The sequence below is a fragment of the Syngnathoides biaculeatus genome, chromosome 2 (genome assembly GCF_019802595.1).
Source record: "Syngnathoides biaculeatus isolate LvHL_M chromosome 2, ASM1980259v1, whole genome shotgun sequence".
In the NCBI taxonomy this organism is placed as follows: Eukaryota; Metazoa; Chordata; class Actinopteri; order Syngnathiformes; family Syngnathidae; genus Syngnathoides; species Syngnathoides biaculeatus.
The window spans coordinates 37,795,841-37,815,130 of record NC_084641.1 but is presented as its reverse complement, the minus strand read 5'-3'; the positions used below and the strand labels follow the sequence as shown (position 1 = coordinate 37,815,130).

Genomic DNA, 19,290 nt, shown 5'->3' with positions numbered 1-19,290 from the left:
GGGATAGGCCCCAGCTCTCCCATAACGCTTGTGAGGATAAGCGGCTTGGATAATGGATGGATACTTACAGGTAACTCCAGACTGTCTTTGATCATCCAGGAGCTGATCATTGGCTGAGCTGTTGCCATTCTGGTTATTCTATGATCTATTTTGATGGTTGTCTTCTATTTTCTGCCACGTGTCTCTGGTTTTTGCTCTCCATTTTAAGGTATCAGTAATCATTTTAGCAGAACAACCTACAATCTTTTATGACTCTTTAGAAAGTTTCCCTTCTCCAATCAAAACTTTCAAAGTATTCTGTTCTTCTGAACAATGTGTTGAATGACCTTATTTTCCCACCTGTTTTTTCACAAAATTAATGACCCCACGGATTGAATACCACAAGGCCTTTTTTTTTTTTTTTTAAACATACCCTTTTCAACAAACTGCCCAACTGCAGTCTTAAAGGGCCACTGACACCTAAAACATAAAATTTAGTATGTTGTGAACCCCCCCCCCCCAAAAAAAAAGAATGGACTCATCCATTTGTTCACAGCACGTCAGAATGTTGCCGTATATTGATTTTTTCCATCTCCCGTCAAGAAAATTCTGTCGACTGGTTTGAGTTGATGAAGAACCAGGAAGTGACGTTTTTTTTGCAGTGGCAGGGTCCAGTGTTTATATTGTTCTATACCTATTGTACCGGCAAGAAATTACCTGTTTTTCGGCGTGTTAGTCAAAATGCTGGCTCGTTGTATTGCTGGATTTTGCCTGAACCCTCGGGAGGATAGATTCTCTCTTCACACATTTCCAAAAGACCTTATTCATCGTGAAAGATGGATTGTACAAGTGCAAATGACGAGAGCTTTGTGAGTTCTAAATGACAGGTAGGTGTGTATAGAGCCATTAAAAAAAAAATAATAGTTCGGGGGACTAATTTGTCTCAGTTTACAGCATCTGTTACGTGATAATTTAGAATAAATACCCTCAGTCAAACCAGCAAACTATATAAACACTTTTATTGTGTTTCAGACAATTTAATCACACACAATATAATTGAGGACAAACCAATAAAATAAAAGTACTATGACAGTTTAGTAGCATGTAACACGAGCTAACCAGCCAAACGATGTATCGTCACCAAACTCGAACAAATGTTATTTCCAGCAAATATTCCAGAAAGGCAGTGTGGTGTCCGTGTACTTGTCCAAAAGCAGCAGTATTAACAAAAAGCTCCGTCCGCATCAGACAACGTAATCCTTCTCCCAGAACGTAACAAAAGGTCTGCATCATATCGCTGCTCCAGTTTTCAGCACAATGTCTAGAGATTGCTTTCAGCACACCCAGAACAAATGACTGTAGATCCCGGGTCATGTGTGTGACATCAATAATGTGTGCGGTGACGCTGATGTAATTTGTGTAACAGAGGTCCAATGTTACTAGTCAGAGCCACATATTGAGCTTTCTACAACGCATCCAATTTTTCTTGCTTTGTTGTTGCATCTTGCCTCAAATATTCTTTCTGCATGGTAGTTCCAAACTTGGATCACATCTCATTTTTTTAATCCTGTATCTTGTACTACTAACAGTTTTTTTTTTTAGCGCAGAGCAATCTACTTTGCTAGTGAATTTGTGACTTTCCCAGAAGCACACTCCAGTGGTACTGCTACTTAAGAAAGTCTCTACTAACAAAAGGTTTGGGTTACAAAAAGCCTCCCCAGAAAATATTTGTCTCTAGTTAAGAAGTTCAGGACACGAAAGGAAAAAAATAGCTTTGGATTCAACCGAACATAAACACCCTGTACTTTATCTTGGTCTGAAAGTGGCGCAATAGAGCTGCTCTCCCATTGGCTACCACTGGAGCACTTTCCTGGCATTACATTGGCTAAGAGACATGTCAATCTTAGAGATGAAAGTGGACTTTCGTGAAAATTCCTGAAAATACAATATGTGAGTACTAGGGGAGTCCGGGGGTATGCCCCGCCCCCCCCCAGGAAATGTTTGAAAAAAATGGATGGCTGTGGTGCATTCTGGCGAAATCTGTGAACAGAATTCAGACAAAAATTCAAAGTAAAATTTATAAGTCCATACCAAAAAAAAAATTGGGCAGAAGTTCCCCAAGGGCCAAGCCCATATTTTTTTTTGCCCCCCATGCCCCTATCACTGGATAGCACAAAATCACATTTGTCATTAAAATATGGTTAAAATATGCCATCTTATCTCAAGACAAATGAATTAAGTGAACTATTCAGTAAATAGACTTCTAAAATTGTCCTTTTCCCCACATTATACATATAGTATAGATATAGAATATACATGAAAATATATCCTAGAATTTCTACACCGTACACCAAAACATGTTAAAGAAGTTGATCTGTAGTAATTACTATTAACGATTAAGTCTCAAACGTATACACTGATATACTTGACCACATTGATCACCATCTTAGATATAGATCTAGTAATACTAATAGTACAATTAGTTGCCTTTAATATATATACACACACACACACGAAAAATGTACAGGTGTGGTCAGTCATGCCCGATTGCCCGCAGATAAAGTTGCAATGACCACCCCTGGTGTAACTGAATTTCCTTTGACATGGCTCATGATATTGATGACTTTCGACGCAAATCCGCTCGCATTACATGAAGCAGTTCTGAATATGCGCTTTTGTGCATGCTCCATACATGCTCAATACGATTAATTTGCATTACCTGTTTCCGGATAAATACCCGTTGGAGCAGGCTTGTTTGGTTAACAATGTTTATGAAATAAACACGTAAATTAATGTCAACACCACACAAAATAAGCGACGTCTTGAGAGAATGCGAGGAGAGGGGCATTATTCTTACTAGTGTTGGTGCCTCAACATGGCTACGCTCGTGAAAGCAAAACAACGAACTCAAACGCATGTTCGTCCAATGTAGTCAACTAATATCCGGATTAATTTTAGGCAATTTTTCCTCAATTTTCCGGAGCTATTTTCATGAAAATTTAAAAATGCGGAATTCCGGGAAAATCCGGAGGACTTTCATCACTGCAATCTTTAGCCATAATGCACATCCTGTCTCTTGGTACATGTGGCCCAAGAGAGCAGCTCTCCCTATTGGCTAGCACATTTCACATGCCTCCATCGGCTTGGAGCTAACTCAATTTATTTAATTATTTGGGGGGGGAGGTGTGGCATACAAAATATTTTTAGCAATTGCAAATTGTATTAATTCATAAAGCCAAGTCACAATTAGGCTGCAAGAACCTACTTTTCAATTGAAAACGTCCATTAATCTAGTGAATTGGCAAGGAAATATACATCTCCATTGTTGTGCTTCATTGTTTAGTCGCGCATGGTCACAAACTGCAAAGAATTTGATAGTTGTGATTGTCCTTGCGATTTTCTCCCATTTTTTTTTTTACTGCAGTTAAGCCAGCAGAAAACCTGAAGGTAGATGCTTGACAGCGCTAGCGTGATTTGGTCACAGTTGAGTATCCAAGGGAAATGAAAAAGGTTCCTTCCTTGTCTTCACGCGAATAATTGATGCAGTGTTAAAAGCCCTATGTATGACATGTACTATATTTTCGTGACCATAAGGCGAACCTAAGTCTTATATATTATCCAAAATGGACAGGGCACTTTAAATATCAAAATCTGTCAACATTTTTGAGTGACTATTTCAATGAACTAAACCAAACACGCAGGTTACATAGATAGCATGGATGCAAACTTGCTATGTGTTAGCGTCCATGAATTATACCACATGGTGGAGGTCACGAGGCAGTGAGCAAAAATTTTTGTTTTACATACGCAAGGAGAAGAAGCTGACATTCCACCACACAATGTGTAGGCAAGTCATTAGTCAACATGTTGTCATATCAAAACTAAGACTATCACACCACAGAAAACAGAATAGCATAACTAGAAAACAATGGAAAAAAATAAAACAATGGCAGAAGAAGTAATTGACAAAACATGCACTTTAAATGCGATTTTCACGGTGGGCGCAGCTGGTAAAGGGTTGGCCTCACAGTTCTGAGGATCCGGTTCAATCCCAGCCCCGCCTGTGTGGAGTTTTCATGTTCCCTCCGTGCCTGCGTGGGTTTTCTCCGGGCACTTTGGTTTCCTCCCACCTCCCAAAAACATGCAAAATTAATTGGACGCTCTAAATTGGCCCTCGGTATGATTGTGAGTGCGACTGTCTCTATGTGCCCTGTGATTGGCTGGCAACCAGTTCAGGGTGTACCCAGTCTCCTGCCCGTTGGCAGCTGGGATAGGCTCCAGCACTCCCCCCGACCCTCGTGAGGATAAGCGGCAAAGGATGGATGGATGGACTGAGAGCCCAGCCTTTTCATCCCACATGAGTGTGTGACTTCACAAATGTACTTCTGTAAGAATGGTCAAAAGTTCCCATAAATGCATGGCTAAACTTTGTGGACAGTCTTTCCAGAGACTGAAGCCATTTCAGCTACACTGGCAGAGCGACATTATACTGAACCCTATGGATTCGGAATGGGATAGCACTTCATTCATACGTGCAGTTCATATGTGAGTCATGGGAGGTGAGGAATTACTTTTGGTAACACCCCATAGTGTATATATAAACAAGAATTCTCCTGTTCCAAAGCCCAAGTCCTCAAAGATAGTTACTGCCGCCTGGATGTGTAGATTGTGGGCATTATTTTCACCTGCCTAATTTAATATGTGAGTCTGTATTAAGCAAGCACTGAATAAAAGATAACATTACTCACCACTGAAAGGCATTGTAGTGGAAGTAGACCATTCCCAGGCCATAGAGAAAGGCAGCATTCTATTAATCATGAGAAGACTTATTTAGATCAATCAAATACAAAAATGTTCACCATCATTCAGTCTATTATTATGGTCACCATGTGATCATGATTATGTTAGCTTACCTTCCAGTAGTCTGACTGTAAACCGTAGTACCTCTGGTATGCTGATAATGCTGTTATTGGGGGGAAAAAGGACAGAAGGATTACAGTCGCTGGGCAGCAGTGTTAAATGAAGCAAAGTAAAATGTAAAAATCCACAGCATAGAGAGCGAACAATTTTTTAAAAACCTTCAAAAGGGAAGGACTCCGTACAGACTCACCTTTTGGGTAATCCTCCAAGAGGAGGTTGAAGTGACCTAGCTGGCAAAACACCTCTGGCTCAACTTTGCCATCCGCCTTGAGGATGAGTGAATCGTAGCATCGGACAGCCTGAGAGAGAGGAACACAAATCCACACGTCATGAATGTCAGATGGTAGTGATAAAAGCATGTGACCGAAATTCAATAAAAACATACAGATACAGGCTGAATCACAGATTTTATGAGTGACTTTGTTATGGGTTAAATCTTCCTTCTCTCGTTGCACAGCTGAGCTGGGTGACGGAAACTGTAAAGCCACTCTTCCCCGGTCACCATCGCACTTTATTTTTTTTCCTCCCTTCACACCATCCCGCTGAGAAGTCCGTCTCACTCACAAGGCAACACACACATACACTCAGCTTGTTGTCACAATACCCGTAACAACCGCAATAAACTCAAGCAAAGCATGCATGCAAATACTGGAATAAACGCAAGTGACGCTTGCTCGCAACAACCGTAATTAACTCGAGCAAAGCACACGCACGTGTGCATGCAGAACTTTTGATATGCTTTGTTGCCTTCACGAGAGCCATAAAAAAGGAGGCAAAGAGTGGCATGCAGCTCCAGAGCTGCAGGTGGGCTACCTCTGTATTAAGGTAACATCTCAAGACATCAGACAGGAAGCTAAAACTTGGGCGCAAAAGGGTCTTCCAATTCGACAATGACCCAGAGCAGAGTGCCAAAATGGTGGTCTGAGAAGAACAAAGTGAATGTCTTGGAGTGGCCATCACTGAATCCCATCGAAAATTTGTGGGCAGAGCTGAAATGTGTCTGTGAGCAAGGCAACTGACAAATATGATGCTGCGACACTAGTTCTGTCAAGAGGAAGGGGCCAGGATTCCAGGAGTGTGCTGTCAGAAACCTGTGGAAGGTTACCCAAAACATTTGACCCAAGTCATGCAGTTCAAAGGAAATGCTACTCGATACCAAGGAAGAGTATGTAAACTTATGACGTTGACGAAAATATAAAATTCTATGAAATTCTCTCTTTAGGCAAAACAAATTCCCTCAAGGTTTTCTTAAACTTTGCAGCCTTTACGTATTGAAGCTGAAATAAAATAACTATTGAGTTGTTTTTACTCATTTTTATGATTACTGGTATTAATGTTATTTCATCCCTATCTTGTGGATTTTTTATTATTGTTACATTCTGCTATATTATTTTTCAACTTGTCAATTTTTCTAGAAATGTGGTTGTCTAATTAGTTATTTGTTTTGTAAAGTAAATGGATGTGAAAAAGTGAGTTGTTTGGGTAGGGTACTTGTAATCGCTCTCTAAAACACCTTGGCTCTAATGGAAATATTTTCACCATGATAAACATCTGAGAGATAACCACTATGTCATGTCCTTACTTCTTTCTGTACACATTCCATGAATGAAATTAAACTGGCAAAACATTCACTTGAAAAAGGACTATCAGCAATAATCTCTTTTTTGACAGATAAACTTTTGAAGTGCAAAGAACAAAAAGACGAATGACAGAAATAACTGATTATTGTTCATAAAAGTAGCAACGTGATAAGATTTCCAAAAATTACTGTCAAAATGCAGTCTGGTTGGAATGGCAACTACTGAGTACAGCACACCAAGAAGTTTTAAAATCAGATGATGGGTTCTGGAGAAATTGAGTTTTATTGTGGGAGAAAAAAAATTGGCTTCTTCTGAGAAGCTTTTGTGTGATATCTTCTGTAGAAAATTGTGCCGAGTGGTCAAAATAAGCTATAAATGCAGTGCATGCCTAAGCCCTTCAATAAAATCATGAAAATATTCATCAGTCAGTGTCTTCTATTATACAATACCTTAGTTCCACTATTTTGGTCTTAAATTCCTAATTTATCCTGTTTTCCTTGCGAAATCCTGAAAAGCCGACAGCCTGTTTCGCGCATGTACAATGAGATACCGTGATTGCGAGTTCCGAGTTTGTTTACTGTGAGTGCTCGATCTGAATGGTAAAAAAGCGGTCAGTGAAGCAGTTTATCTGCAAACACGCATGCGCGTAATGGGCTTATTAGAATTGTTGAGCGGGAAACAGTCAGTGGTTCAGTTCATGGCTGAGTCACAATAAGCGAAATTATTTCAATTTAGTCTTTACGTTCAGTGCCATTTTCCCTGAGAACTTTTGAGGAAAAGAGCAATAAAATTTCAAGTGGTCGGCCTACTCCTGAAGTACTCATCACGAAACGTCACTTTCAAGCAAGGATGTATGAGAAACAGAAATGGCTAGCTGGCTAAGCACAGGTTACCAAACTGTTTAGTTAGTCCTGTCTCCTTTTTTCCACGAACACAGTATGAACACCTGATGATTTAAACAACCTTCACACTGCCATGAGCACGGATCTCCGCACATACTTTGTGTCGTAAAACTGCAGACACTGGAAACACACTGACCGAGCATTAGATGAAAGAAGGACTGCAATTCGCCACGGAGCAACACAACACATGGGTAAGAAAAGAACCAGGATGCGTTGAAGAGGCTTGTGGACATCGTTGTCTACCTTGAAGTACAGGAGCAGAAGTTGAGGGCACGCAAAGGGAAAGGATCAGACAACCGTGGTAACTACAACCTAAGATTCCTGGCCTGCTGCGGGAGTTTGCGTTTTAAGTTCATTACGGTAATATATTTGTTGCTACTGCACAGCACATTGGAAATGTCTGCCTGTGAGTTTGTTTTAACTTAAACGAAGACAAAAAATGTCGGAAAAAGCTAGTTATGCAGCCGCTTTTAAAAGAAAAGTGTCATCACTGCATCCGAAGAAGTGGAAAACCGCGAAGCAGCGCAGCAGTTCAAAAGTGGCTGAATTGAATGTTGAGATTGTGGAAGGAAACAAAGGAGAAAATAATCAAAAAGCAAATGGAAGAATTTTGGGATGTGGGAGAGTTGCGCAGATTGCAGAGATGGAGGAAGAGCTGCTACAAATTGTAGTCAAACAGAGGGGAAGAGGCTGCGGTATTGGCACTCTGGACCTTCGCCTCAAAGCGCTAACAATAATGATGAATAATGGGAACCATGACTTTTGGGATTCAAAATATGTTTCCCCACAAACGCCATGGACAGAGGATGACATGCTGTGGTAAGGAAGATGGGATCACTATTCATGATGTATGATGAAGCACCAGAACTGGACCAAGTCATCAATGATGAGTTCCACAGCAATGCAGTAAAAGGTAGCTAGTATGGATCTTCAGATTGGAGATTAATTAGATGCTTCTTTTGAAGGCTTGGACGAGGATGCATAATGTAGTTGATAAACTCCAATATGCACAAAGGTCTATGCACAAATATTTAATGCAAAAAAAATGTTTCTGCACAAAGTTCACGATAAACCGCGCTAAATTATTCAAGACTAATACGCATTATCAACAGTATTTATATGTTATACCATCATTTATCATTTATTTTAGTTGGTTGAGGGTTTCTTCTGTTGTGACAATGACAGGGACTAGGACAAGTGTGTCATGTGGCCTGTCCAGAGATATATATTACTGCTACATCAGCACATGCACAAAGATTATGAATGATTGTTGTGCAGACAATTTTTTGAAAAAAACAATACAAGTACAAGCAAAAGCAGAAACATAGCAAAATATAAACAGAAAATTCCATATATTTTGAGCATATGGAGAGCTGCAAATTGGTGGTTGGCATTGTACACTGGTAGAAGGGTTTTCCTGATGTTTTAGGTCAACTTTGGGGGTGCGCATTATACCTCAGGTCACATTATTCACGAGAAATTACGGTAACCAACAATATGATCGATACATTATGCTACAAAATTGATCGAGAAGGCGTGGCGTAATTGGCATGTGGAGCCGGGAGGAACAACGAGTACGTCATCACAGCATGTGACTAAAAAGGAAGAATCACGAGCGTTGATCTCTCAAGCTTTCTCTGAGCAGCAACTTTTTTGGACATGTGAGCAGCAAGCATGCAGAGGTGCCGCATGGGGTAATGGGCCGGTCATTTGATGCGACGCAGGTGTTGTCAACCGCGGGAGTACAACAAATTTAAAAAAAAAAATTAGTTTAATTTGCACGTAACAAACTTGTGCATATAGAGTATAAAAGCAAAAAAAAAAAATAAAATAAAAGACTTGTGTATTAACACTGAAAAAGGTCAAGGCCATGTAAGGCCAAGTGATAAAAAATTAAAATTTGACAATTTGATGTGTCAATTGTTTTCAATCAACTATAGTATGAACGGTAAAGTTATTCACTGATTAGATAACCTCAAGAAGGATCTTAAAGGGCCACAGTCAGGAAATGCATGATTTTTCGTTTGTTATTAATGAAAAAAAAACGGCAGCCGACATGGACCCATGCGGTTTTTCCCCACAAAACATGATTTTGACGTATACAGGTTTTTGTAACTCCTGCCATGAAAATCCTCTCGAGGGATTTGTTTTCAAGAAGAAGCAGGAAGTGACGTAAAGGACAGACCCGCCCTCAAGTGGACTCGTTTGTTTCCATAAGTTTTACCTCCGGGAAGGTATCTCGTTGTTCCTTCGTGTTAGCCAAAATGCTGGTTCATTGCATTGCTGGACATTGCTTGAACACTTGTGAGGATGGATTTACCCTTCATAAGTTTGCAAGAGACCCGGTTCGTCATGAAAAATGGATTGCACGGGTGCAGAGGACGAGACCTTTGTGGCTTCCAAAGGATAGGTAGGTGTGTATACAGCTAATAAAAAAAAATAATAGTTTGGGGCAGACCACGTAATCAGTCTCTCATGACGTAAGAAAAGATCCACGTATGAAATGTGCGGGTGTGCGCATCTGACGGCGTCGGGTTGCTGCGTTGCTTCGCCAGCGAAGGCTGCGCTTCAGGCTCGCGGACGGTGGCGGCTCTGAAGAACGCTGCCACAATGCCCCACTCAGCCGCATGCTACGACAACGTTCATCGCGTACTGCAGCAGCTATGGACAACCCCCTAAAGGAGCACGGCTTGGCTCTACTATAAGCCACCACGGCGTTGAAAATAAGCCACACCGGCTGAGGCTCCGCGTTCGCCGGTCATGGCTTAGGCGAAGGCTGCGCATCGGGCTTGCGGACGGTAGCGGCTCTGAAGAACGCAGCAGACAAAGCCTCACTCAGCCGGTGCGACGACAACACAGTAAAGCACCCCGGCTCGACAATGTTGTTCATCGCGTACTGCAAAATATTTATATAATTGCCGTTGTGTTGCGTTTTTGCGTGTCAAGTGTGTTCTATTTTTAAAAATGATTAGATCTCCACTGCTGCAAGAGCTGTGTGTCGTAATTGACTAGTCAAGACCGCACTTAACACTGCAGCGGTTCAATTTCCGCTCCCAGCTGACTCGCTCATGGTGGCAACCAAGCTCAAAGGACAAATTTCATACACTGATTCAGTTCATAACATTCACTGAAGACATTCGTTCTTTCAAATAAAACATTCAAAGAAACAAAGACTGCACATCATGTGATACATTGCTAAAACCAAGTTTTCAAACTACTAAAAATTACAGAATTTTCATGGCTAGAAGGCGCATTGAAGTCAAATTTTCTTCAAAATGGACGTGGCGCGTGATATTGCAGAGCGCCTTGTGTATGCATCGATGTCCAAAACCTGCAATTGACTGGGAGCATTTCCTGCTGACACGCTAGTTAAATAGAGAAGGGGAGGTGAGAGAGGACAGCATGCGGACGTTAAAGGGGCGTGAGAGAGAATGGTTAAAGGAATACTCCACTGAACAATGAAAAGCCCTAATCCGATAGGTCATGTAATATGTACTGTACCATGAAAATTTGAGGTTAATCCGATATGATTTAATGGTGTTTGAAAAAAATGTTTTAAATCGGCAATTATGAATTTTCATGGGGGTCGCCATTTTGGCGAGTCACATGACCTACTTGTGACGTATTTTGTGCGTAAACAAAGAAATAATGGCTGATTCGTTATGTAATTACATGCAGTACTACCACCACCAGGCACGTAAAAATGCCCGATTGTATCGCGAAATTTTGCCATAATTCGGATAGAAATAATCCGAGGAAGGCACGGTGGCACATTCTGCCCAGTAAGAAAAAGAAACATTTAAGAACCCAGTGGCTAGCGAAGTGTGGTCGCCCTGAGCCGGACGAGATATGTGCAGGTGTATTTGGGCATTTATTGAATGAATGAATTATTTTAAATAACATTATGATGTTGCTAACAAATGATGATAAAAGTACTTCTTACCATTAATGCCATTTCTTGTGCTTCATACGTTATGAAGGCGTTGAGACTTCCATCCTTAATCATGAACGTAATTCAATTTGATTTGCCATCATGATGGTACGACGGTGAACAGTTCTTGCCAACAAAGGCATGTCTTCTATTTGTTTGATTATCTTGTCTTTATGCGAAGTTAGCAAAATGTTGATTGGCAACGTTGAGTATGAATGCTTTGGCATACTCCCCATCTGTGAATTTAAAAACAGCAGAACCCTCCCTCTCCACAAAGGCTCTCCATTCTTGTTGAAAACTTCGGTACTCATGTTTTTTTTCTTTGAGTGACCTTTGTCGAAAGTTTCCATAATTATTGTTCCGACACGATCAGTGATGGAACGTTCTGCGCCTAGTCAGACTCCATGTCATTCCTGTCCGAAGATCCGTTCAAATACTCATTATTGACAGCCACAGGTTCAAATCTGTAGGGACGTATTCCTCCGTCTTCCTGATCAACCGATAGCACTAATTCTTCATCAGATGAGGATAAATCAGAGAAATCAGTGCCGTTCGTGATCGTGTATTCCTTTGTTTACCCACGGGATACGTCACTTCCTGTTTTTAAGTCATTTGATTCACCAAAATGGTGACGCCCATGAAAATTCGTAATTGCCAATAAAAAATCTTCTCAAAACACCATTAAATGATATCGGATTAACGTCAAATTTTCAAGGCACAATACATATGACATGACCAATCAGATTAAGGCTTTTCATCGTTCAGTGGCATATTCCTTTAAGGCACATCCCCTAGAAGGTATATAATGCCGGTATGTGTTTTGTGCTAAACATCGCTTTGGCTAAGGACCACCCAAAACGGCACCAACTAAGAGAGACACTTACAAAGCACATTAATATGCAAACTATCAGTTATGTGAAGAAACATGGCAATCAAGCAGTCGCAAGAGACTTCAAGATCACGAGATTCACCAAGACGAGAAAATGAAGTTGGACTTCTGCAGAAACAAGGCGAGGTTTCCCAAGTTGGAAGAGCAATGGTCCTTTCCGACTGCCGATCGTCAGGGGACTGACATGAAAAATTTAGGGCTGACACGGAAAAAAATTTAGGGCCGACACGAAAAATTTAGGGCCATCGTGGGAAATCAAGAATAAGGAAAAAAGACTCACCCAATGGTGCCATCAACAGTTCTTGGTTCATCAAATGTTCCAGTATCTCAGTACCTGTGACAGTGATCACCTGTCGCCCCTTGTGGTAGTTCTCATTGAATATGACCATTGTCAACGTCTTCACATAACAGCATACAGAAAAACAGATTCTCACTACAATTGCAACTATATACACAAATGTCTTCTACTGATGTCTGTTTCAGCACCCCTACTCTAGCTCCTTGAGCCTACCCAGTGCCTCCTCTATTTGTTGCTGCAGAGGTGCCAAAGTGGCTCTCTTGTCCTTTGCTCTGCCTCTGAGTTCATTGGCCTCGGTGATAAACCTCAGATTCCTCTTTTCTTCTGTCTCCTCACACAGCCTGTCAGCCTTCTCAATAAGCGTTGATATGTCAGTCTCTATTCTGGCTTTTTTGGCTTTGAGGCAGTAGAGATGAAAAGTGGGTAGCGATGCCAAATGTAGCCAGGTACGAAGTCTTCCTTTCCCACAGTGGTTGTTTTTAGCAATGTCACTGTCTGGGAACATGACTGCAAACACTTTTGAATTATTTTCACAAGATTTGTAACTCTAATGGCTGCAGATCACTTTTAAAGTCCACACGATCTCTGCCTTTAACGAGTCAGTCTTCGTGTATTGAACTACGTTCATAAAGCCTGACTTCTGGCTGGACAACTGTAGGTGCGCATTAGGGATCGCAACCGGTTAGAAATAACTGGTTAGAACCGGTTTTCGTTTTTTTTTTTTTTTTTTTTAAACCAAAACCGTAATCGGACTTTCGAAATCCGTTAACATTTCCAATCATTTCTTCCGGTTCCGGTACTCCACATTGCGCTATTTTTTCAACATCTTTTCCACTTTTTTAAAGTTTCGCTGTTTGAGTAAAGTTGGACTACAAAAGAACATTCAGTTAAATCAAAGAAACAAACATGGCATTGAGGAAACGCTCCAAAGTATGGGAGTAAACTTGTTTTATTGGCAGACATCAAAACACTATTCGCATAATGGGGGGAACTCTGTGAACTCGTCACTCCGGAAGAGCAACAACAAAAACAGTCCGTGTGGAACCCCGCACCCCAACTCGAGGTCCCGCGGGTGAATTATGTAAACACCACTATGGTACCGTTTTTTTGCTACAGCTGTTCGGTTAAAACCGGTTATGAAAGTAAGTGTTTTTTTGCGATCCCTAGTGCGCGTGCACTGCTCGTACCACTGCCTGAAGTTGATGCTTCACTATCTTGATATTTTAGAAACAGATTCCTACCAACGGAAGATGAGAGTCTTCGCCAAATCAGCGTGTCTCCTGTTTTTCCGGTGCGACTCCAGCGCTTTGACGTCCATCTTTTCAAACTGGTAACTCTGCTTGCACAGATGGCAGTAAAACATGTGCCGATCTTTTGGATCTTGACGAACCCAGCTCCCAAACTCCTTACTTTCAACCCAAGCTTCTTGAAAAATGCATTTCCCCGTGATACAAGTTGGATCGATGAAAGAACTACGCTACGTCATAACGAAGACGAAGTGAAATGCCTACTCACGGAAACAAACAATGGAATATCGACAAGATGGCGACTAGTTGTCAACACTGTGACTTCCGTTGACAATTTCTGGCTGATTTGGACGCCAGACGGATCGCTATTTTTTTTTTTTACATAAAAGATTAATTTATTTTTTTTAGGGAGAATTTTGGCGGTAGAGGTCCTCCCTTTGATTTTTTTTTAATTTAAGGCCTTTTTAGGGGCTTGACCGGTTTTCACAGATTTTAAAGGACTTTTAGGAGCCCCTAAATGCACCTTCTAAAATTTAGGGGTTTCTAGGGACTTTTAGGGCCGCGTGCGAACCCTCCAAACGGATAAACGACGTGAAAAAACAAGCGCAGCAAATTAACTCGGAGCTTGCTATTAGTATGGAAGTCTTGATGAAGCAAGTTCAACCACTGGACATTGGTCCATGGAGTGAAGTTGCGAGCGGCCTGAGAGCGATGAATGAAAAATGGCAAACACACCTTAACTAAGATTCTGAAGCAGCACAAGGCAAGTTACACCACAATTTGTGAATGAATTGTGGATGCTTGGTCTAACGTGTCTACTTCCACTTTTGTTCGAGCTTCCGCAAAATCTGTCGTCATTGATCGCTAAACAAAAAAAAGGCATTAGCCTCTCATCCATCTCATCGCTTGATTCAGGTGTGGCCAAAACGTCGATCGCGCGTGTCGCCTGACTTTACAGTCACTTTGACCAATCCTGGCCTCTACTGACAAGTCACTGCACATGTACATTGAAGAAGTGTCCACTGCGAGAGATAATTGAAAAACATAAATCCAAATATCACAATGTATGATTTTTTTAACGATTTGTGTGATACAGCTGCAAATAAGTATTTGAACACCTGTCTATCAGCTAGAATTCTGACCCTCAAAGACCGGTTAGTCCGCCTTTAAAAGTCCACCTCCACTCCATATTATTCAGAATCAGATGCACCTGTGTGAGGTTGTTAGCATAATGACACCTGTGCACCCCAGACAATCAGTAAGACTCAAACTTGTAACATGGCAAAGACCAAAGAGCTGTCAAAAGACAATTGTACAACTCCACACGGCTGGAAAATGCTACGGAGAAATTGCCAATAAGCTTGGTGAAAAACGTTCAATCTCAATCAGATTCAAGCCCCATGCAAGATATCACCATGTGGAGTTTCATGATCCTTAGAAAGGTGAAGAATCAGCGCAGGACTACACGACAGGACTTGGTCAATGACTTGAAAAGACCTGGGACCACCGTTTTCAAGGTGACTGTTGGTAATACACTAAGACGTCATGGTTTGAAATCATGCATGGCACGGAAGGTTCCCGTGCTTAAACCAGCACCTGTCAACGCCTGTCTTAAGTTTGCCAATGACCATTTGGATGATACAGAGGAGTCGTGGGATAAGGTTTTGTGGTCAGATAAATCCAAAATGGAACTTTTTGGTCATAATTCCACTAACGGTGTTTGGAGGATCATGGATGTTGAGTTCCATCCCAAGAACACCATCCCTACTGTGAAGCATGGAGGTGATAGCATCATGCTTTGGGGGTGTTTTTCTGCCCATAGGACAGGACGACTGCACTGTATTAAGGAGAGGACAACTACAACCATGTATTGTGGGATTTTGATCATCCATTGTGATTTCTGGATTTGTCTTTTTAGATTATCTCCTTCACAGTGGACATGCACCTATGACGAAAATTTTAGACCCCTCCATGATTTCTAAGTGGGAGAATTTGCAATATAGCAGGGTGTTCAAATACTAAATTTTCTTCACTCTACATATAAAAGGAATGTCCTAGCAAGATGGCTTCCTATTTATCACCTGCTTCTTGCTTTTTCTACGGCAGATTTTATTGCAGTAGTCTCACAGTGAAATCATGAAAGCGCAAATTTGGCGTGTAGTCTGATCCGTGCATTACGTGCAGTGTAGTCTCAGTCGTCTTGTCTCTCCCTTTGAGTCGACTTTTTTTTTTTTAATAACTTGGCTGTCAGATATTTACAGTACTGAATCAAAAGACCTAAAAAACTATACTAATAAATAAAAAAACTACCTTTTAAAATCAGATATACTGTGAAAAATGGCAAAACAGAGGAAATGTCTCTTTCTCAGAGCCGATCAATGATGTCATTGCTCGAATTGGCCAAATTTTACATAAAAACTGATCATCCGATTCAGCAAAAAAAATGCCAATTATCAGCCAATCAAATCAATGTAAAGTCTAAAAATGTACCACTTTTGTAACACAACAAACAACCATGACAAAACATTTATAAGACAAACAACCATGACAAAACTTAGCACCTTTCAACACAAAGATCTGATTCAAGCGAAAAAATATGGGTTTACATGAAGCCTTCTATTCTATACAATAATCGGTATAGAAGCCCAAACTGAACGGAAAACCTGAGTCATAATAAACGGGCCAAAAGGGAATAGAATTTCATTTGGTTTCATGGGGCTGGGATATTCTTTTTAGATCTGAAGTAAATTTTCATTGGAAATACACCTGGGAAGTGCTCTGTCTGTGCAAGCTCCATCGAGACATAAATGTGCAAATGCATCATTGACACACTGCATAAATATGCCGTATCCAGAGAGCTTGTATGTGACAGAGATCTTGTTTTTAATGCTTTATAAGTTGTTTTTATTCAACTTTTTTTAATGACAGTATTAAAACAACCTAAACTACTGTGCTGGATAACATTTGGCCCCTGATCTTGAAAAACTATGTGACGTTTACAAAGTTGTGCGCTTGTCACACAAGTGTCCCAATGAAATGTAGCGCATGTTTACACACAATCGGAATCTATCATATCACATGTAAATAGATGACCAAAGAAGAATTCAATCGGAAGGACAAAAAATGTCTGTAAAACCATCTCCTTCCTTAAATTCCTTAAAACCAATTACTTTCTTCCAATTAACCAGGGCTTTGGCACCATCTTGTGGTATTTATGGTGTTAAAGGAAGAAAAGATCCTCATAGAGTTCTTCAGCAAATAGTAGGCGATGGGTTGCAAAGAATGCAATAAAACATATAGGGGCATTAATAAACTGTGATCCATGAATAGGTAGTGGATCAATGAGTCAAAAGCAATAAATGTGAATTGAGCTAATCTGCAGCATAAATCGAGCCTTATTCTGAATGATATGTTCCATCAGAAATTTGCTACTAACAAGCTGGAACAAATAAATCACAATGTCACAGTCATGAAGAATGCCTGCTCCATTACAAACCCTGGCTTTAACCTGTCAACCACGATAAAGACATGAGTTCTGCAACAACTAGTGTATTCATCACCCAGCACGTTGACTATTTAATGTCCAGTCCAGGGCCGGCTGCAGACATATGTGCTGTTCCTGTGCAACAAATTGAGCAGTTCGCCTCTCCTGGTATCCTACACCACCTAGCGAGGAAATTTGTGGATCGCTCCTAAAAAGTGAGAGGAGAGCATCACACATTTGTACACATTACGCACTATTCAATGACCAAGCGCACGAGATAGCTTCTATGCTTTGTTTGCTCAGGAGTGTGTAGGGTGTGGGTGGATTGTGCGTTTTGTAAAATGAAGCTTTACGATCGAGAGACAACGTTACTAAAAGGGATCTTTAAAAAAAGAGAAGTAAACTTCAACTGTAACCAATCCTAATACACAACAAAACCCAGCAAACACACGTATTCAGCGCACCAAAAATCGAAGCGATCCCACACATTAAGAGTCAATCACCAGTCCGCCATGTCCCCGCCATCTTGGACAGCCATTTATTAAACGTTATGTGAAACGTTTGTAAACGCCAAACCCGGACACAATGAATAAAACCGTGGGCAAGAGGCAGTACCACAAGTTTAACATTGACACTTTCGTTACAGGTGTAGCTAACGTTCAGGTGGTGGGGGGGGGAGTATTTTGTGCACCTATATCTGGAGCCAGCTCGTATTGTTTTTGTGCACGGACATCGATGCAAGCAGATGAGGACATTGTTTTTTTTTTTTTTTTTTTTTGGCGTTTAGATTTGATACGCCTCCCTCCAATAAAATACATTCAACTTCTTCCACGTAGTAAAGTACAATGACTACAGGTGCGTGGTGGACAAAACCGTGACGACGTTGTGTTGTGGTGGTACGAGTCACACCAAGTCCACTTTGACAGGCTGAGGGAAACGGCCGATTTTATTTTGCATCGTTAGCATTCGGTAGTACAGAACACAACCACCAATGAACAATTTCATACCAGCAAGATGTTGTTAGAGCCACGTTACGAGGATAGTCCCAAGCAAGAAATCTGAACCAGAATGAACACAGGTGCAGGGTTGCTAACTATCAAGCTAGCATGCTAACTGGCCTCGGTCTACCGTGCAAGAGGGCCGCTTAACAAGCTTGTTAGCTAACTGCTTTCAGGGAGCCGTTCTACGCTGTGCATTTTACTCGACTACTCGAGCCGAGTAAGACCCGCGGACCAGATGCATTTAACGACCTTTCCTTGTGAATTCTACTTTCGGTATGCTACCTTCATCAACAGGGCCTTCGTTCTGGCGCCATCTTCATGAAGCTTCTGAAATCCAAAGAGTGAGCTGCAAAAAGACAACATAGGGGGCTCGGCGTTAGTTGCGGAGCGCCTCGGTTGAAACGTCGAGATGCAGGGAAAGAAAATCATTAAAGTTGACTACACGCGAGGAAAATTCCCACCTGTCAATCCCGGCCAAAGTGTCCCTCTCCTGGGCTGTCAATGTCGGAAAGTCCTCCTCTGTTTCACTCGCTTTTCCCGCCGCCATTTTCTTTTCCTCATCACCACTATCTGAAGCTGAGCCGAGACTCCGAGCAGCAGCGCAGGCAGCAACGGCGACAGACACACTGCAGGATTGCATGGAAAATCCCAAAGCTGAGGCGATTGTCTTGCTCCACCAAATCAAATAGAGGGAACCGGACAAAAACAAAAGATCAAAAACTTTTTCTCCGCCTAAAAAGATGCGAATAGATGTAGTAAATCCTTTCCGGGGGACAGCAGCGCTCCGCTATCTGATGTTCAAACGTCACATTTTTCTTCCCAAAACGAGATTAAACCGCGGTTCAATTGCTAGTACTTGAACAAATAATCCAAAGTGTAAATATGCCTCAATTGAACGCGTTTCGGCCGAGAAGATAAAAGTTGTTTTAATTGTGTCACCGAAGCGAACCCACGCGCCGTTCTAGGCACGCCCTCACCTTCTCTTTTATCCAATCAATGCGCCTGCATCCCACCATATGACTTAAGGTCTTCCATAATATACGTCATCTTCCTATGTAG

The 19,290-nt window shown here is 41.3% G+C and overlaps 1 protein-coding gene across 2 annotated transcripts in view; it reads right to left on the bottom strand.

The window, feature by feature from the left end:
* LOC133491674 (histone demethylase UTY-like) overlaps positions 1-19,187 on the bottom strand; it is a 49,865-nt gene extending 30,678 nt beyond the window's left edge. Inside the window, exons 1-5 of one of the 2 annotated variants that reach the window (XM_061803124.1) lie at positions 18,693-19,187; positions 18,514-18,577; positions 5,090-5,198; positions 4,893-4,942; positions 4,728-4,786 (exon numbers count right to left, since the gene is read on the bottom strand). In XM_061803124.1, the coding sequence (XP_061659108.1) occupies positions 4,728-4,786; positions 4,893-4,942; positions 5,090-5,198; positions 18,514-18,577; positions 18,693-18,871 (461 nt within the window). In that variant the 5' untranslated portion in view covers positions 18,872-19,187. The remainder of the gene's footprint in view (positions 1-4,727; positions 4,787-4,892; positions 4,943-5,089; positions 5,199-18,513; positions 18,578-18,692) is intronic. The other variant, XM_061803118.1, reaches the window with a different exon arrangement.
* Positions 19,188-19,290: the final 103 nt, after the last annotated feature.